At 44.5% G+C, this 21953-nt stretch overlaps 1 protein-coding gene across 1 annotated transcript in view; it reads right to left on the bottom strand.

Annotated features, from left to right (window-relative positions):
* Positions 1-21953, bottom strand: part of LOC146060013 (protein phosphatase 1H-like) — a 135804-nt gene that overhangs the window by 29299 nt on the left and 84552 nt on the right. Inside the window, exons 3-6 of the mRNA XM_083172782.1 lie at positions 15529-15846; positions 11978-12090; positions 7696-7780; positions 6019-6137 (exon numbers count right to left, since the gene is read on the bottom strand). Coding sequence (XP_083028908.1) covers positions 6019-6137; positions 7696-7780; positions 11978-12090; positions 15529-15846 — 635 coding nt within the window. The remainder of the gene's footprint in view (positions 1-6018; positions 6138-7695; positions 7781-11977; positions 12091-15528; positions 15847-21953) is intronic.

The following is a 21953-nucleotide window of genomic DNA, read 5'->3' as shown; positions in this document are numbered from 1 at the left end:
TGTTAATTTTCATTCATGCCCTTATGTCTGCATTTCTAGTGGACTTAACCACACAATAAGAGTCTGTGGTGACACACCGCATGTTATTGTATTTTAGGTTTTTAATAAAACTGTACTGAACTATTTCCAATTTGTATTTGTATCTTCTCATCCATGATTGTGGACTGGGATTGCCTAAACCAGTGGTGAGGTGATAGTCGCTCCCCAAGCATATACCAGATCTTTACTATATAGGCAATGCAGCCCTGTCTATCTGGCTTTGATTTGTGCTGTTCAGGAGCATGCAATGGGTCGCAAGGTTAAAAAACTTGTGCAATCTGCATGCGATCCAGATGCGATTTTGACTATATAGTCAAAATCTCATGCCAAATCTCACCGTGTGTACACAACATTAGATGTCAACTGTGGTACTCTAAATTAACGAAGCACCTACAAAAACTATAACATAATGTTATCAATGTTGTAAATCTCGTACTCCCAATGACTTCCTTGCATACAAGACTATCCTATAACTACTATTATCATAATGCTCTGTACACTGCTAATAGACATATTTCCAAACTCTCAAGCCTTTAACCCCAAGTAACTTATAACACTTTAAATCACTTCTCAACCCTCCCTCAACAAACCCACCAACCACTATAAAATGTGCAAGATTTTGCTTCCTACATCAAAGGACAAGATTGAGAATATAGAATAGTTTGCCCTTTCCCAGGCAGTCATCAACTGCATTTCCTACCTGAATTCTCTGGCACCTTCTCTTCATTTGATCCCACAAATGAAGATGAAGTATTAACACTCTTCTCATTCTCTTATGCTTCTACCTCTCCTGTTGACCCTATACCCTCACAAGTAAGTAATGTTCCATCTTCTGTACTCATAACAACATTAACTAAAATCTGTAATCTCTCTCTACTGGTATATTTCCTTCAGCAAGCATGCAGTGATTGCGCACACATTCTGATAAAACTAAATTCTGACCCAAACCCTCTCTCAAACTATCATGCCATCTCTCAGCTCCCGTCCACCTCCAAGCTATTTTAGAGACTAAGGGCTAGATGTATCAAGCTTCAAAAAGTGATGTGTGATAAATAGCCAACCAGCTCCTACATGTCCTGTTATGGGCTGGGTTTGAAAAATGACAGGCAGGAGCTGATTGGCTGGTTGTTTATCATTCTCCACATTGTGGGTGAGATTCTCTATCACAGAAATGTGGTAAAAACCCCGTTATCGGGGTTTTTACCGCATTTCTGTATTTTCTAACCTCCCTCCGCAGTGTCACCGCTGCGGAGGGAATCGCCAGCAAAAGCTGGCGGTTCCCTGCAGAAGCCTATGGGCTTCTTACCGCAGCGGTGTGTGAGGGATCAGTCACGGATCCCTCCCAGCATGCCCTGCGGCCGGCGCGTCAGACGGACTCCCGGGTCATAGACACGGAAGTCCAGCAACGGCGCCGCATCGCAAGGGACAGCTCTTATCGCAAGAGCTGTCCCTTGCGTTAATGACCGCATATTTTAGAGAATATGCGGTCATCAGAAATGCGATGCCGGGCGAAGAGGGCTGCGGATTTTAGAGAATCCCGCCCTATAACTTTTTTAAGCTGGATACATCTGGCCCTTAAAAAGGAAAAAAATATATAGTGCTGATACACAATCTACAATGATTGTAATAAACTCTACAAATTAACATACTGTAGATTACTATAGAGATTCTTGGTATATTTAAGCGTTGCTCTGTTTAGGTGGCCACAGCCCCCGGTGCTGATATTACTGATATGTTGTTCCGTCATTATGACAGACTGGTAACTATGGGTGACATTCTATGGGCTGAGAGTTGTGTTTTTTGAGGCCCAACCTACCACACCTCGGGTAGTGAGGGGTACGCAGAGGGGGAATCTAGTGCGTACAGACATCATCAGGCACTACTTTTCTGGTAAGCACATGTGCCCTCTATTTCTACATGTACCTTTGCTGGAAGTGAACTCACCTACATTACATTTATCACTAACATCTTTTTGCCCCCACATTTAGCCCAATAGACACAGTCCAAGGGTACAGTTGGTGGTGCAGACCTATCCCTTGCTGTAAAAAACCTTGTTAGTATATTAACAACATGTATGTGATTTTTGTGCAATCAACTATGGCTCACCTGTTGTTGTGGAACTACATGGGCCAGCATGCCCTGACACACTGTAAGCATGACAGCTCAAAACATGACTGCCACAGCTTGCTGAAATATGTAGTTCCACAACCTCGGACGGGCCAGATTTGAGAAAACAGCATCTTCCACCAATACCTTGTCCATATATCATTACATTATGGAACAGATCACACAACAAATGTTTGAAGAATAACACACAGACAAAATGGTATGCGTTGTGACATTTTTACTACAGTATATTATGTCATACATAACCTGCATTTGTCAGTCGCAAACAATAGAAATGTGTATTAATGTAACAAAAATTCAAGCATAGTACATGCATTATCAATTTATTTTATGTTAAATAATAATTTTTTCCCTCCATCAGGCCGCGCACTACCACCTCTTGACCCTGCGCACACGCCACCCCGGGTCCTAATACTCCGACGGGGTGGGGAAGTTGGTGAGCCACTTACTGGTGTGCTAGATACACTGCTAATTGTAGATGTAGTTGCACCTATGACACCTGACACCTCCATTTGATGGATTTGTGCCTGCATAGCGATCAACGCATTGGTCTGCGCAGCACACGATTGACTAATTGAATGAATACTTTGTGCAAGGCAGCCAATATGGATATTCTGCTCCCTTACAGCAGAACTAAGTTCAGCAAGACGGGTGTCTATGCTATTTGCCATACGCACCTGAGTGCCTACACCAACCCGTACACTCCTAGACAATTTTCTCAACTGTGGAAAGGTGTCACGCATGTACCCCTTAATGTTGCCACGCATGTACCCCTTAATGTTGCCCATTTCCAGACTTTGGGAGGCCATAAATTCTAGTTGTTTGTCCTTGAAATGTACCAAGGAGGTAGCTACTTGGGCAGCAGAAGCAGCTGTAGGGGGAGTATTTCTGGGTGGGGGTGGGTTTGGAGTCACCCCACTTGGTGGAAGATCACTCTGTGATGATGTGTTTATTTCCTCCTCAGCCGCAAACGTGTCCACTGGTTCCAGAATTATCTCTATGTCATCCACCGGCATATCAGAGGATTCTGTGGATTGTTGTACTAGTTGTACAGTACCTGTGGATACAGAGGAATAGGTAAGTACAGATGCATATATTGTCCTTTCTGTCGTCAGTACTGTTTTGGAAAGGGTCTGAGATGGTAGACGCCCATACCTAGGGGTACTATGTACTTACAAATGGACCCCGATCCTGCATGAAACATTGACAATAATCTTCATTGACATGGCTAGGCGACATTACATTCATGTCCGTTGCAATGTAGCAGCTGGAGATGACTGTAATGTGATTTATTATTTGATGTGACATGGGTGTGTGTACTGTATGTGTAATGGCCTGTGGTTTGAACATTTACCTACTTCCACAGATGCGGCACCATCGGAGCTTCTTTTCTTGGATGCTTGAATCACTTCGGGACGGATTTTGTGCAAAATCATCAAATAAATTACAATAATGGACAAATTTACCTTTGGTTTAGGGCTATATTATTTACTATTCATATTTTTACATTGATGTTTTACACCTGTAGTCAGGCAAAAAAATTAAAACACTGCTTGACACATTACAACTGTTGGCAAATCTGTGGTATGTACGCGTGACTGCAAAACCACCAGTACACCAATGTTTTTGGGCCACATACATATGAAGCTGCTAGAAAAAATGTTACAGTGTGGAACAATAGATGTGCAGTTGTGGAACTACAAGGCCCAGCATTCTGATCATTTTTAAAGTAGGTGTAAACTATTGCCATTGACAGACCTTGCTGGGCTATGTAGTTCCACAGCACCACATTAATTAGTATAACAATACAAAATAACATTGCAGTTTAAATACATTGGCATGTATGTTTCATATTGCATGTGGTGACACTTACCAGCTCGGGGTGGGCTTGCCGGCCTATCGGTATCCGCAATGTGCATCCCAGGCAGGACCTAAGGGGGGATAATTCTTTGGAGCTTCACCTCATATGATGTGTAGGATATTGTGGTGGGGCTTCCTCCGCCAGTCTTGGTGGCCTCCTCCATCTTCATGGCCATTTTATTTTTCAGCTGCCGCTTGATGTCGTTAAACAGCTTTTTAAAATGTTTTTGATTAGCCTCTTGCGGTGACTGACAGCGTTGACCGCCTGGGTGATGTCCTTCCACATACCACGTTTACGATGTGAGGTGGTCTTGTGCTGGTTTTTCCCCGGTAAGCGGTCATACAGGGGTATGATGGCCCGGACAAGCGCCACATTCTCCTCATAACTGAATCGGACCTTTCTCCCACTTTTGGTGCGGCCAGCTTCATCCTCCTCCTCATCCTCTATATCTTCCACATGCATGTCAAAATCCTCCTCCATGCCAGTGTCTTCCTCCTCCTCCTCACCTCCATCTTCCTCCATCTCGGACATGTGGCCCTCCTGCAGCTGCTGTGCGGTATGGGCAAGGTCCTGGCAACAGGATGGGGATGCCAGCAGATCCTCCACCTCCTCCTGCTGGGCCTGGTCCGCCAGGGCCTGGTCTGGGGCTGCCCTTGCAGTGGCCATGGTGGCTGCCACACTGCTGCCACTCCTTGTAATGGAGGTCGACCTCACCAGTCTTCTGCTGCCTCTCCCACTGGCTCCTCTTGCCTGGCTGCTGCCACTGCTCCCTCTGCCACTGGCCCCTCTTCCTCTGGTCACACTGCCACTGCTCCCTCTACCACTGGCCCCTCTGCCACTCCTCACTCTGTCACCAACACCTCTTCCTCTTCTCACACTGCCACTGCTCCTCTCCATGCTCCTTACTTCCTATCAAAGAGTGAAATGGCGCCAATGCCCCTTTATATAGGGGGTGTGATACATAATGGAGGGGACCTAGGTGGGCCAATAGGTTAGGGGGTTATTTGGCATGTGGAGACAGTCTTGTAAATCGCACTCCGGTTGGTCTAAAATTCGCACATGACCGGCGGAAGAAATCGCACTTTTTAGTGACATAATTTCGCATCAATTCGCCGCAAATCGCACTACATCGCACTTTTTAGCCTCTAATGCGCATCCCATTAAATATGCGAATTATGCGAAATGTGATTTCTGAAAGTGCGAAGAGCGGCGATGTGGAGTGCGAAAAATATATGCGCTATTCTCTCAGCCCATAGAATGTCACCCTATGTATCTATCTAAATGAAATGAACTTGCAATCTATGAAAGTGTTAACAGTGTGTTACATGGACATCTTTACATGGAGGTCAATGTCGACTATATTGTCAACATCTGAATATTCAAGTGGGGGCTAGGTGATCTCACTTAATAATATAATTAATGATATTGCTTAGTGTGTATACACTATTCAGTTTGTCAGGGATCTCTGCTGATATCCCTGCTGAGCTTAGTGTCTAGTGTGTCTGGGGCTTTACAGGGCTATTAAGAAGAGAAGGAAATACCCCAATGAAGATATATATATATATATGTAGCATCACATCGTCTGTTATGCCCGCCACTTCAAAGTGAAGTTTCAATATGTACCCAAAAACATATTGATCCAGATGCACCAAGCTTCAAAAAGTGATAAAGTGGAGAGTGATAAACCACCAATCAGTTCCTGACATGTTATAGGCTGGGGTTGAAAATGACAGTTAGGGGCCAATTGGCTGGCTGTTTATCTCCACTTAATTAATTTTTTAAGCTTGCCGCATCTGGCCCATTGTACAAGGTTTCTTTGGTGTCTTGCAGCTAACTGAATCAGCCCCTTAAGTTGACATTTTAGATTCATGTAAAATCATTCACAATTAAGGGGTTAAATTAGTAATATGTTATTATACAGTGTAAGACAATTATAAATGTAACAATAATCCCACTAAAGACTCAAACCAAATATATAAAGAATAAATTACCAGCCTGTCATGGTGTGGTCACGATACAACATTCGTTTCCCAAGTTCTTTCTGCTGTATCCTTCGTGGGAACTCGAGGCAAGTAAACTCATTCCCCAATAGCTCTGGCTTCAAGCTAGCCTGGAAAAAATATTTCACTTATTTACAATGTATGTATTTATGTGCATGAAAAGAAGGTAAATCCAGAGGCATACCATATTTGGCACCGGGTGTGGGCCCATATATGGGAATGCCCCATCGCACCCCCCCCCCCCAATGTACCATGGACACAATCAACCAGACCCAAATGCTTAATTCTGCACTTCCGTATAGCCATGGCACCCACTGCACCCCCCCTAGCATGACACTGCTTCATTCTGAACTGGTTTTCTTTAAAATTGCCATGGAAAACAAAAATACATATTGTTGTCGGTATGCAGAGTTCAACCCCACTATCCTTATTATTGATCTCCTACAAGTCATCAACACCAGTGCGCCAGCCTATACATTGTGCAAGATATATGCATGAAAACAGGTGCATTTATGCCCAATACTGCATGGCCCTCCGTTGCATTATATAGACTCACTGAACTTTGCTTACGTCACAGCACAAAAGGAAGTTACACTTCTTTGATCTCAAGTGGAGGAGAAGTGGGCCCAATTCAGGCCTAACAGCTAAGCAGGGTATATTTGCTGCCTAGCGAGCAGGAAAACTTTGCCCCGCTCAGCAAATACCCGCAATAGCATGCGATGAGATGTGTATGCTTACACATTTGCTCACATGCGGCCGCACAGGGAAAAAAATCATTCGATGGTCGAAAAGATTTCCATTCTTCAGTCTGAAAATAAGTCTATACTTAGTTTTAAGATGGCCGCTTTCTGCCAAAATGAGGGCGGATGCAGTAGTCATGGGACGTCAGCAGCCAACCCCAAGCTGGCGGCTGCATTCACAGGTGTCCGCCCAGTGTTTCCATGGGCGTGTCCACCAAACACTGAGCGGATCCCAGCGACCACCCCGTTTGCCTGTAATGAAACTCGACAAAGACGTTCATTCTGGGAGCTTGCACATGCGCAAACCCTGACCATAGGGACCAAGATGGAATTCAGACCTAAACTAATGGACTGAATCGGCCTCTAGGTTCAACTCTACATCATGTCCAAAATGTTGATGGACAAGGCAAACACTCTTCACCTGGTGGCAATGCCAGACATACTGTACTATAGTTGCTTGGCTGGGTCCAAATTCTTAAGCCATAAAGTTATTTTAACCATGACTCCACCATGGTTCGCAAGTCAGCATGACTGCAACTAAGTTGACAAATTGCCTAAGGGACAGAAGCACTCATCTTTTAAAGTGATTAAATGGAGAGTGGTAAACAACCAACCAATCAGCTCCTGCCTGACATTTTTCAAACACAGCCTGTGACATGGCAGGTAGGAGCGGATTGGCTGGCTGTTTATCACTCTCCATTTTATCACTTTTGAAGTGCATCTGGCCCTAAATCTCTAAGATATTAGAGCCCTGTTTTAGCAGAAAGGCATAGCATCATGTACTGAGACAAATAACGGAACTTAATGCTGTGGAAAGGAGTACAGAAATGTATAAAACTAGGACATACATTGCTGTATTTTTGACATAACTCATACTCTCACTAATAACTAGAGATTAAGCTGGCGAGTGAGCACAATATGGTCTTACCAGGAACTGCAGCCTCTGCCTTTCAGTTTCCGGAGTGAACTCCTCTGACATCGAAATAGTTTTCCCCTGTTGGATGATTATAGCTCTGCAATCACATAATGATAAAGGTCACACAAATGAAGCACTGCACCAGAGGAAGCTTATATAGTAATACTGAAAGAAGATCCAGACAACGCTCGGATTTATTTTCAATAACTATATCCGGCTTTCAGGCTGATAAAAGGAACATATTCGTTTTGCCCGGAGAAGTGGCAATAAATTGAAAGGGCTTTCTGAGAAATATCGTTTACCAGGTTGTCTAGTCTGCACACTCAATATTGTTAATGATACAAGCTTCTGCGTGTCTTTAATGATGATTCATGTCTGCAGAACTTGCAGGTCAATTTGGCTATATAGCAGAAAGACCTGCATGTTCAGCGGGTCCTGGTGACGTCACTGAACGATATAGTTTGCCAATATCGTTCAGTGTTTATGCATGATATTGGGACACGCAGCCAATATTCTTAATATATTGCACACGGCCCCAATCGTCTAGTGTGTATAGGGCTTAAGGATGGTGCGGCCATCTCTCTTATGGCTGTTCAGTCTCTGGTGTGAAATTTTCCCCTACACATCCTTACATGACTCATAAGGTTATTGGCAATAATGGACACTACTGGAGCATATGCTAGTTTACATCGTTTGCTCATTGCTTTAAACATGTCGGCTAAAGCTGCCATTATTTTAATGTGAAATAGCGCAGTTCAGAACAACAATTGTGGCTTCTAATGCAGAATCCTTATCTATTGCTTAACTCCTCCCCCTTTACATCCTGGTGGTGGACAGACCTCGTCTATAACAAGTCTCTTTGCCACTTATTAAAAGACAATGGGGGAAATTTACTAAGATGTGAATTCTACTTCACATGTGATGTTGCTATGGGCAACCAATCAGAATCTACTTCTTATTTATTTATTTATTTATTTATTTAGCATCCTCTAGAACAGGGCTGGGCAACACCGGCCCTCCAGATGTTGATGAACCACACATCCCAGCATGCCTTGCATCAGTTTCAGCATGGCCACATAGCAAAACTAATGCAAAGCATCCTGGGATGTGTAGTTAACTAACATCTGGAGGGCCGGTGTTGCCCAGCCCTGCTCTAGAATATAGTAGTCATGATCTGATTGGTTGCCCATAGCAACATCACATGTGAAGTAGAATATACATCTTAGTAAATTTCCTCACACCTACTAAAGGGAGGGAGACTGCTCTGTGACGTGTCAACGCTGCTTACTGGCCAACAGCACAGCATGGCTCTTGGCTTGATGTTTCTAAGATGCAGTATGCACTGAAACAGTGAAGAACTGACCATTACAATATGAACTATTAGAATTGGAGTTGAAAGATCCCAGGCTCAATACTTGTTTTACCAAGAACTCTGAATGATTCAATCTGTATGATGTAAAATGTTTAACATTCTATAAGAGAAAATTGAATAAGAAAAGCAAAACTTTAAACCAATGTCAAATTCCGCAACAAAATACATCATTTTTGAGGAAGTGTGAATTTGGATGATACAATTTTTGATTTACCAATGACTGATAGCGCCGAGATAAGTAAATGGTATAAGACTGAGGTAGGCAACATGTGTCACTGAAGATACTGTGGAATTACACATCCTGCCATGCCCTGCCAGAGATTTGCAGTTAGGGCATGGCATGCTGACACCAAGGGGCATATTTACTAAAGAGTGGAGATGTTGCCCATAGCAACCAGTCACATTGTAGCTATTATATTCTAGGAGTCGTTAGATAAATGATAAGTAGAATCTGACTGGTTGCTATAGACAATATTTTCACTTCTACAAATGCACACTTTAGTAAATATACACATTAGGGTCAGCATACTTTAAACACAACAGCATCATAGAAGTGAGCACGGCTTAAAGTGGTCCTTGAGAGTTGGTGAGTCTCATTTCCCCTGCCACCGGGAACCCTCTGCAAACTATAAATATGTGCGCTACCTTCCATACTTTATAAAACTACGGTGATCTCATAAGGAAGCAGTGTGGTCAAACAATAGTAGACCCAATTCAAATTATGCCACATAGTAGTAGTTATAATAATAATAATAATAATAATAATAATAATAATAATTCAGAATAAATAAATATTCCGAAAACCGTGTTTTTTTTCAGAATATTAGTTTTTTTTTTGGGTTACCCTACTTTTTCCATACTTACCTCGTCCTCCAATGTCCACGGCAGCCTTCAGGATCCTCTTCAGGGGCATCTCCGGTCCCAGGGGTGCATTGCGCGAGTGCGCTGGTGACCGCTGAGCTGTGCGCAATGTACCCCTGGGACCAGAGATGACGCTGATGGGGCGGAAACCCCAAAAATTACCTGGTTATTTCTGCTAGTGAAAAAGGGGTATTAGTGAGCCTAGACCGACTTCGATTTGCGAGCAGGGCGAAAATAATCAGATGGTCAGCGACCATCAAATGATTTTGCCCCATACGATACCTTGTGGAACGGATGCTTATGCAAAACATCCATTCATAAAGCATCAGGGATGTGCGGACCGTGGCAGGGTGACGTTAGAAGGCTCGCTAAGCAGCGAACTGTCGCTGCTTAGCGAGCCAACCAGAATCGCCCCCTTGGTTTGCTAATGGACAAGTGCGATGCAGGTGGGGCTGATGTAACATGTGCAGAGAGCGTTAGATTTGCTGGAGTTATTTTGTTTCTGTGCAGGGTACAATGGCGCAGCTATCATAGGTGCAAGGGGTGCAGCTGCTATGGGGCCCATCTTTACTGTATAAGTAATATGTTTTACATACATTTATCACCATCAGTTGGTAAATAGGGGGCTCTTAAATACTTTTGTTATGGGGCCTACAAATAACTAGTTAAACCCCTGGCAGGGTAAATACTGACGGTTTTATTTTTACACTGCCCTAATTAACAGTTACATTCAACTATTTGCTAACTTAATAATAGGAAAATTAAAATAACTACACATGTCTGCAGTTGACACAATTGTGGTCATGGAACACAGTAAAACCATTATCCCCTTCCATGGTGTTTTTTGTTTTGGGCGAGTTTTTTAGGGGGAGCACTCCCTAACAAAAAAAAAACACCACTGTCTCTCCCGGGGCAAGGCAGCGCTATATCAGCCACTACCCGGCCCTGCCCCCAGCAACCTGGCTGTGTGTGGCGTGACGTTAGCAAGCCACGCTGCACACAGCAGGGGTGGAGGAGGTGGGGCTGGGCAGTGGCTGACGCGGAAGCACAGCGATCAGCTGACCGGTGCTGCCCGGTGGAATTTTCCGGGCTGGGCACTGAAGCATAGCCCAGAAAATTCTCGGGGGTACCACTGAAGGGGTTAAGGCCAAAGTTCAACATTGAAATGAACAGCATCTAACAGCAAAAATGATGGGCACAATGTAAATGAAATATATCTGTAGAATATACAGTCAGGTATCAGTGAATGGGTTAGCAGAGCAATGGTGTATTTTAAGAACTTTATTATAAGGTAGATCACAACATAATACTGTAACTATGAAATACCAGATTTACAAATACAGTTAGCTTCGTGATTAGCGGGTATTGGGTCAACCTAATGTCCATGTCGACCCATTTCATGTGTCAACCTCAGGCTTGTAGACCTAATGAGCGCTCCCTGTGATTAGTAATAGGGCAACATCTTTATAACTCATCTCATAACTCTTAATAAACTGATCATGTGATTAATGGAAAGATTTTGGCATAAGGGTGAAATGCAATCTCATTACATCCATTCCAATGTGTCTTATGTGCATAATTGTGTGTATACAGATGGAGCCACTCTCTTTAGATGGGGACCTGGTGCGACTATCGCCATCCGCCAGGTCCGCCGTCCACCAGGAATGGGACGCGAGTGCCCACCCCCATTTGCAACCATTCAGTGGCACAATTACCAGCGCAGCAAAGCTCTGCCAGCTCTGCTGCACACCTGCACCAGCAACCTGCACTTACCCCCGAAGCCTGCACCGAGGTACAACCCGCCACATAGCAATCGGACGCGTGCATGAGTCACTGGGGGGCTAGCTGCGAGCAGCTCCATCTGTAGGAGGCACACACAGCTTTTTATGGGAAAACACTGTAATGTAACACTGCAGTCACACACAGAACATGGCATATCATTTTAATCAGCAGAAGCTGCTTGTGCATCCTTTATGTAATATTTTGCGAATAGAAAATGTTGCACACAACGAAGCTCAGCACTAGGCACCTAAATTATTGTTCACAAGACATAAATTGTACCTGCTGTCACCAGCGTTGGCTACAAATAGCTTGCCCATCAAACAGATAGCCACTAGAGCACAGCAGCCGCCTTCAATGCTTTGTAATGTTCGTTCTCTTTCAATTTGTTCATCCTGTAACCACAGAGACATGTGAGAGTCATGTGTCCAGAGCATACCAAGTTAGCATGTTGTTTATAATGACAACCAATAGTGCAAGTTGGCAGGAACTGACTTCCTCTAAAATACTCTGTGGAATCCAAGCCTTTTCAAGATATTTAGGAAGTAACAAATCAACATATAGTACATGTTTCTGCTTTAGAAGCTTAAAAAAAAATTATATAAAAAATGAAATAAAAATTTAATTTTTTCAATAAGCTTCAGAACTATGAAAACCCATTTGAATCCCCTGCAAAACCCTTCAATAAGCACTGTAATAAAAATCTGCTGCTCAAGTGGGGTAGGGTTGGGGCCCCCCAGAGATATCAAAGTGCAGGGCCTCAAGATTTTTGTTGCTGGCCCTGCCGGAAGGAGCGGATTGCTTGTAGTTAAGCTCTCTCCACCTTATCTCTTTCCAAGCTTTGCTAAATCCATCCGTGGGAAAGTAGTCATGGCAACAGTGGAGTCTTGGCATACACTGTGTTGGGAACCTGGGTGCAGGAGGGGATGGAGGTCCTTTTGAGAAACCAAACATATCCATTCTCCCAGCATCACTACCTATTCTCAAGTATTCTTAAGCATAATTGGCATCAAACTGGCTGCTTTATTCCTCACCTTTACAGTCTTATTCCCAGTCCTCATCTCCATAATATAAATATTGCAAAAATATGGTATTTTCTTAACCAAAACATCTGTTCTACAAATCTCTGCACTTTCTCCCGATGTTCTCCAGAATCAAGTTTAAATAGCTCACATGTCAACACCACATTTTTATACATCCCTGAAGTGTCTGCATATCAGCTCTTACACCACTAGATCAGAATATAAACATCCATTTGCATTGCGAGTACATCCCTGGCTGCAATGCCAATGGATATTTTTCGCGTACACATCCATTCGAGCGTACGGGCCAAAAATCATGTGATGGTCACCAACCATCGAATGATTTTTCACCCATCCGTAAACAAAAGTCTAGGCTGACTTTTAGTTATGAAGAACATAGTGGATAATGGCGCAGCCGCTGACGCCATGTGACAGTTGCCCGCCCCATGTAGGCTTCAGCACACTTGTGTTCGGATGGGGAAACACATGGTTTTTCTGAGGGCACCCACCATTTTTGTGGAAATGCCCAGAAAATGCGGGCCATCCCCATGCGCAATCACCCTGACCGCTTCCATCCCGTCCCGTCCCCCTGTGCAAGTGCCTCAGCAACTGAGGAAGTTGCCGAGGGCGTTCGCACAGGGACCCTGCACATGCGTATATTCGCATATACGCATGCGCACACAAAAAACATTGGTCCCCGGAGCGAATATGCCAGGGATCAAGTCAACATCAATCAGGTCCTTAATTCAATCTCAGTGCTTTTTTAAGAAAGTTATATTTTAAGAAAATGTTTTTTTGCTACTTTTTTCATGAAAATTTTTAAATGTGTAATTTTTCTAGTAAGATAATTCAATATGCTATATACTGTAATTTTGATGAAAAAATGAGTGGTGTTCCTGAGCACTGGGGTATTAGACTAAATGGTTTGGGTAGTGCTGCTGACTCAACCTCACATTGGGCTTGATTCAGGTTTACTTGTGGTAGCTTATCATAAATTGATCCTTAAGCAATGCAGCACACAGTGTATACCACACCCTGCCTGCATTTGTGATCACATGGAACTGCGATGCAATCACAGTTTAGATGAACATCCTAATTGGGGAGGAGTAGCAGCCACTGGTGTATCATTTTGATAGTATAGGTATCATTAGAAATGTTTTTAAAATGGTTTTTATGACACTTATTATGTTTTTAAGTAATATTATTATTATTTATTAATGCCATATGCATGAATAATTTAGAATATTTTAATCAAGGATAGCTCTTCCAGTAAAAGCTGTACTTTGCATTTGGAGATATAGCGCTAAGGACCCCTAATATACAGAGAAGCCTTGACGCGGCTTGGGGGCATAGCATACACCTGCGCAGGTATATGTAACCAATATCTCTGAATTCTATTATCATGTAGTGTTCAAGATTGGTTACTAATGCCACTCAGTGTGCTGGTGGAACCAATGTCTTGCTTTACTTACTCAGTATTAACCCCTTGCATGCACCTGAGTGGTATAACTGAACTAATTGAGCATCTACCACTATCCATATATGTATATTGCGAGAGGCAGAAGGGAGTCCACATTGGGAGGAGATATGGGTCTTGATATGCCACATGGAGTAGTCTGGGGTTGCTCCAAGGTAGGTAGCTCTTAGTTTGGATATATCAAGTAAGGAGCCATTATCATGTGGCTTCTTGCTGGTTAATCGTAAACCCAATTTAGGGTAACGGTGGTGTGGGGTGCGGTGCCCCTGGACTGGTTGAGCTGGGTGGCTTTAGTGCGGCATGCCCTTACATTCTATTAACACCTTTCACTCACTAACACTATCTCTCTTCCTTTTTAATTACACTTCATTTTTTTTTATTGTATCTCTCTCTTTATATATAGCTTCGGCTTTCTATCACTAATTTATTAACACTATAGTATCTCACTGGCATGCCGCACTGGGCTTTCTAGCTTATGACAGTTTTTGGGGTGCCACACCCTGCACCTAGATAAAGCGATAGGGACCCCCAATATACAGAGAAGCCTTGACGTGGCTTTGGGGCATAGCATACACCTGCGCAGGTATATGTAACCAATATCTCTGAATTCTATTATCATGTAGTGTTCAAGATTGGTTACTAATACCATTCAGTGAGCTGGGGCAACCAATGTCTTGTTTACTTACTCAGTATTAACCCCTCCCTTGCATGCACCTGAGTGGTATTACTGAACTAATTGAGCATCTACCACTATCCATATGTACTTTGCATTTGGAGGTCTTCTGGGTTTATGGCCCAGGAGTTACTTACTGTAGTATGGAGGGGAATAGAGGGATCTTTTGTATCCCTCCCTAGAGATTTGTGCAGAGAGGTTTCAATAGACCATCCGGTACAAGATGGCTATAGTTATGCTTTCTGCATTTTGCTGTTAGTACATCCAGCCATATTTTATGTTAAAATTTGCTGATGTTCTTAAATTTTAAATAGACTGTGCTGTAAGACATACAGAGGTCTCAGGCAGAGTTGGATGTGAAAGCAGCAGATGCGCTTGTTTTGTGTGCACAGAAAATGTGCATCTACAAATGCAGAGCTGCACATAACTCACCCAAATCTAATTCTCTCTGCACAAGTTACATCTGCCCCACCTGCAGTGCACATGGTTTGTCTAAGGAATTTGTCAGAAAGAGTGAACCAAAATAACCCCCCATATGAGCCAAAGAAATATAAAAGTACAAGTGTTCTCGCTATTAAATGTATTATACACTTATTCTTTAGTGTGGACATATATTCAGCTCCGACATCCACACCACATACACTTGCTTTTTTCTACTTACCATTTGTTTGAAAGCATTTTCCAATGCTCCAATGACAAGGCTCTCAGGAAACACTTGTTTCTCTATGTGGAAGCGAATTGTGGTCTCCAGAGGAGGCTCAGATTTCTCATGAGTTGGAGTGCATGAAGCATTTTCCATTGCAGTGGCGTTACACAGACACAGAGGAGCAGCGGCTGTAGGCTGCTGCAGGATATGTACAAGGTCTCTTAGCTGATCGCAAATATGAAGGTGAAGGAGCCTTGACGAAGTTAATGCACATCCATATCCGGCGTGGCCATCAAATAGTCCCCAGTAGTAGAAACAGAGCTTGCTACTGACCTGAATTATAAGAACCAAAGTGTAAATAAATTGCTGAATATGCAATTCACCATATATAAAATGCCATTCAGAACTGCTAAAACATTTCTCAAGCTACCCATACATGGAGCATTTAGATCCAAGGATTTTGAACTAGATTGCATCGTATCTAGTTCATAACGCATGTGATGTGACGTATAACATTGTATATGGCATACAATTTTAAATTGTATAACATCGCATCGCATACCATTGTAAGGCTTATGGTATACGATGCGATGGGTGCCGTGCTAGGAAACAAGTACCCAGATTTGTTATCAGACATGCCACTGGGCTTTTTATTATGATGTTGGCCATAGATGTAAATAATCTATTTGTTTAACCTAAGCATCAAAGAACCACAATTTGTTTGTTTTTGGGAGGTTTTCACCTAGCAACAGCAGGTGGATAAGGCAGCCAATCTACTGAATTCACTGGTGCAAGGGAGAGGGAAGAATTTCCACTTCCCCTGCACAAAAAAAAAAGGGGATTTTTGTAAGAACTTACTGTTCTAATCCCTTTCTCTGATTCCATCCTGGTGACACAGCTCAAATATGGGATGTAGGAGGGTCCAAAGGAGCACGGCACCTATGCTAAAGTTTTGAGAGGCAGGCTCCTCCCTTCGGCATCCCAGCAGCATTCCTCAGTTCAACTTCCAGAGCACACTAGGATACATTAACTCCGTACAATGCCTGAACATATTAATATGCACAATCAAGTAATTTTAACCATCATAACATGACAACACATGAAACGGCATTACTTACTGAGCGTAAGGGAGGGATCGCTGTGTCACCAGGATGGAATCAGAGAAAGGGATTCGAACGGTAAGTTCTTACAAAAATCCCTTTTTCTCTTTCATCAATCCTGGTGACACAGCTCAACCATGGGACGTTCAAGACCCGGGCCTTTGCGTGGGTACGCTCAGGTCTGCAGTTCTCATCACTGCTCGCCCGAATGAAGCGTCCTCCGACGCTAACTCATGGAACCTGTAATATTTTGTGAATGTGTGAACAGACGACCGAGTGGCAGCCCTGCATACTTGCTCTGCCATAGCCCCGTGGTGCACAGCCCATGAAGCAGTAACAGACCTGGTGGTATGAGCATTAATTCTAGTGGGGACTGGTCTGTCAACTTTGGTATAAGCAAAGGCAATTACCGACCTTAACTAACGAGCAATGGTCTGCTTAGAAGCTGGCCAGACCCTTTTGTGTACATAATACAAGACCAATAGTAAGTCAGTTTTACGCAGCTCCTTCACTCTGTCCACAGAAATGCGCAAAGCGTGAACCACATCCAAATTCTTTAGTCTGTCCCTATTTCTCACCTCCTCAGGAGGACTAAACACCAAAAGAACAATCTCTTGGTTTAAATGAAAAGGAGGAAACCACCTTAGGTAAAAACTTAGGAACTGTTCTCAGCACAGCCCTATCCTCATGGAATATCAAAACGGAGACCTACAAGATACGGCCCCTAACCCAGACACACACCTTGCAGAGGCGATTGCCAACAAAAAGGTCAATTTCCAAGTAACAAATTTCAGGTCAGCCGACCTCAACGGTTCAAATGGAGGTTCCTGAAGGACCGACAACACCAAGGACAAATCCCAAGACGCCACTGGTTGTTTATAAGGAGGCTTCAGCCGAGTAACTCCTTGGTGAAAGGTCTGTACCTCCGGTAACAATGTCACTCTCTTTTGAAAGAAGATAGACAAGGCTGACAATTGAACTTTTAAAGTTTGAAGACTTAAGCCGAGGAGAATCCATCCTGTAAAAATTCTAGAAGTCTAGAAACTTTAAACCTAGGCATGTGAACTTTTTGCCATTCACACCATCTAAAATACGTTTTCCAAACCCTATAATAGTTTCCTTGCATTAATCATGGTATGGATAACAGCTTCTGAGAAACCCTTCTTCTTTAAGATAGAGGTTTCAAGAGCCAGGCTGTCAAATTTAGCCGAGCTAGGTCCTGATGTAAGAAGGGGCCCTGCCTGAGAAGGTCTGGCTGAAGAGGAAGACGACATGACACGGTCGATAACCTCAGAATGTTGGAATACCAAGATCTTCTTGGCATACTCCTTGCGTCCTCACTCTCTTCAGAACCCGGGTAAGCATGGGAAATGGCGGAAAGACATACTGTATGCCATCCTGAAATTCCAAGGTACTGTCATGGCATCCACCGCCCAAGCCAATGGATCCTTGGTCCTTGCACAGAACCTGGGCACTTGACAAGGTACTTGTTTCCTAGCACGGCCACACCGATTTACATCGGGGTGGTTGTGTCGGAAAAATCGGGTCGATCGCATCGCATGCGATTTGGTCGCCGCGACCGACCGATTTTGGACCCGATTTTTTTTTTTGAATTAAATGTAAATCGGGTCCCTGGGACCCGATTTTACATTGGATTCAATGTAAAATATTCCCAACCCCCCCAAATGTCACGGCGTACACCCCACCCCACGATAGACGCCAACCCGAAGCGTGGCGAGCGCAGCGAGCCCGCGAGGGGCGGCGGTGCGCGTCCTCCGACCTTTTCATTCCCCTACTATCCACGTCGGCGTGGAGTTGAGAATAGAATAGTGTGGCGAGCGCAGCGAGGCGAGCGCAGCGAGCCCCGCGAGGGGACGCGGATACCTTCACAGGTAAACGCGTCCCTTCGCGGACTTCACAGGTGTCCGCGTCGCCACGGACACCTGTGAAGCCCGCGAGGGGACGCGTATAACTGTGAAGGTATCCGCGTCCGCTCGCCACGCTTCGGGCTCGGTGGCTCGCTGCGCTCGCCACACTATTCTATTCTCAACTCCACGCCGACGTGGATAGTAGGGGAATGAAAAGGTCGGAGGACGCGCACCGCCGCCCCTCGCGGGCTCGCTGCGCTCGCCACGCTTCGGGTTGGCGTCTATCGTGGGGTGACGACGGGGACATCTAAAATGTGAAATGGGTCATATTGGCCCATTTCACATTTTTCACATTTTTTCAGGATTTCAATGTTAAAAAATCTTTTAACATTGAAGCCTATGTAAAAATCGGGGGCATCGCGTCGGGACCTATGTTAATGGTCCCGACCGACGCGATGCCCCCGATATTTTACCTTTCCCGACACGATTTCAATGTTAAAATATTTTTTAACATTGAAGCCTATGGGGAAATCGCGGGCATCGCGTCGGTCGCGTCGGGACCATTGTTAACGGTCCCGACCGACGCGATGCCCCCGATATTTTGTCCTAGCCGGCCAAATGGACCTGATTTCAAAGGAAATCGGGTCCATCTTATGGATCGTGTACCTTAACTAAAGGTACACGATCCATAAGATTTGTGGCCGTGCTAGGAAACAAGTACCCTTGACAATTGTGCCAGGATGGCATCAAGTCCACTTCGGAAGTCCCCAAAGAACTACAATTTCCTGAAACACTTGTGAATGTAATGCCCATTCTCCTTCCAGAAGCTCCTCTCTGCTTAGGAAATCCGCCTCCACGTTTTGAATTCCCGGAATGAAAACAGCAGATAAGGCCGGAACATTGGCCTCCGCCCATTCGAAGATCCGAGACACTTCCATCATCGCCATCTTGTCTTGCTGCGAGTACCCCCTTAGTGATTCAGATATGCCACAGCCGTGGCATTGTCTGATTGGATCCGAATGGGAGATCCCCTCAGAATCTCTTCCGCCTGCAACAGCGTCTATCAGACTGCCTGCAGTTCCAGTGCATTGATCGGCAAGGACGATTCTTCCCTGGACCATAGACCCTGCAATCTCAACTCTAGGGCCACTGCTCCCCAGGCCCAAAGACTGGCGGTGGTGACCACCAGCCAATCCCAGGACCGAAGAGAACGACCCAATTGGAGAGACTCCACATCCATCCACCATAGTAAGGCAGTCCGCGTTTCTGTTGTCAAGATAACCTTCTCTGTTTTCATGGTCTTGTGATTCCCTGACCAAAATGGCTGTGCATGGAATCTGGCATACTGAAGTCTCGGGAGTCACCAACATCTTGCCCAGTAGTTTCAGGCAATGCCACACGATGGGCCAGGTGAACGCAGAATGATCCAGACTAGTTGACAAATGTCCCTGGCCTTTAATTTCGGAAGGAATACACAATGAAGATTTGTTTCCAGTATGACTCCCAAAAACTGAAGCCTCTGTAGGACACAGTTGGGACTTTGGTAGATATTAAATCCATCCGTGGCTCTGCAAAAATTGAATAACCTCTGACACATTTTGCTGCAGTTTCTCTGCTGACTCTGCTTTGAACAAAAGGTTGTCCAAATACAGGATGATTACAATACCCCGGAGTCTGAGCACTGCTGCCATGACTGCCATTATTTGCGAAACGCAGTAAAGACTGATGTTCTACACATATAGGAACGTGCAAATATGCGTCTTGAATATCCATAGACGCTAGGAATTCTCCCGGCTCAGAAGAACTGTTCTCAAGGATTCCATTCTGGAATGATCCACCCACAAGTGGAGGTTCATAGACTTCAACTTCAGAATTGGTCTGAATGAGTTGTCCGGTTTGCGGACTAAGAAAAGAATGGAGTAAAACCCCTTCTTCCTTTGCTCCTGCGGTACCGGAACCACCACACCTTTTCCAGGAGTGACCTTGCCACCCCCAAAAGGGCCTTTCTTAGGCGTGCCTCCCTGGGTAAAGGTGTAAGTAGAAACCTCTTTGGAGGAACACCCTTCAGGTTTATTCTGTAACCCTGGGAAACCACATTGAGAACCCAAGGATCCTGGCCGGATAAGGCCCAAGTGTCCCAGTACTGCAAGAGGCGACCCCCCACTCATATTCCAGATTGGGAAGCCTCTGGCTCGTCATGCGGAGGGCTTCTCCTCACTCTTGGAAGCCTGCTTTTTTGCAAAGGCACCAAAACGGGATTTGGGAGCTTTTTCCTTTCCAGCAACAAGTCTTCCTCTGCTGGACTGTCTTCTGGAGGACGTACCCCCTCTAAAGGAGGGCCGAAAGGACGAACGAAAGCTGCAAACCTGGAGGAATCCTGTTTGGCTGCTGGTATTGGAAGAAATGTACTCTTTCCGCCTATTGCCTGTTTAATGAGGGATTCCAATTCTGAACCAAAAAGCAACTCCCCTTTAAAAGCCAATACTTCCAGAGACTTCTTGGATTCATTGTCGGCATCCCATGCTTTAAGCCGCAAGGCTGACACCTTTGAAGCCATTTTGACTCCCTCTTCACCAGCCTCACACGTGTATTCCGCCGAGGCCTTCAGCTTTTCATCTAAGGTAAAGGCTTTTGAGTCTGTCTGCAGTAAAACACACAGGTTATTTGCCCACGCCATCATGGGCTTGGAAACCCAGGCTGATGCAATAATGGGTCTAAGTGTAAAACCAACACCTTCTAAGACTGCCTTCAAACAACCCTCTAACTTTTTATCAACAGGGTCCTTAAAAGCCGAACCCCCTTGCTCAGGCAAAGCAGTTGCTTTAGAAAGCCTAGCGACCGGGGCATCTACCAGTGGGACCTTTTCCCACAATTTTACATGCTCTTCTGGCATGGGGTACAGGCTCAAAAACCTTTTAGGCATAAGAAGTCTCTTTTCGGGCGTTTTTCACACCCCTCCTAGTAATTCCTGCATGACTTCATCTGAAGGAAAAGTGACTGTGTCTCTGCGTGGTCTTTTGAACACCCCCTGCTGGGAAGCCTTATTCACTTCAGACAAATTTAATGCCTGTTTTACAGCCAAAATTAAATCTTCAATCCCAGGGTCAGATGCTTCCATCTCTTTCCTTGGATCCCATGACATGTCTGCCATGACATGTCTGCCACACACATCAGATTCTTACTCAGAATCTACATTTGGGATAGGAGGGGTGGATAAAGGATGTCTGGGAGAAACCTCAGACTCCTTAGTAAACTGCTCCATAAAGGCATTAAACTTGTGTACACCATGAGCAGTGTCTTGCATTACTTGTAAAAATGCAGGGTCCCCCTGTGAAGGGGGAATGGAGCCACAGAATGTTAAGAGGATGACAATGGCCTGGGAGGTCACACCAAATCATCTCTCTGCCTGTTTAAAGCTTGCACTAAAGCAGACCCAGACTTTTCCAGAGCAGCTGCCCACGCAGGCTCCGGT

Source organism: Crinia signifera, chromosome 2 (assembly GCF_055691185.1).
Source record: "Crinia signifera chromosome 2, ASM5569118v1, whole genome shotgun sequence".
Lineage (NCBI taxonomy): Eukaryota > Metazoa > Chordata > Amphibia > Anura > Myobatrachidae > Crinia > Crinia signifera.
Note: the sequence above shows the minus strand (reverse complement) of the source record. Positions and strands in the feature narration are given on the sequence as shown.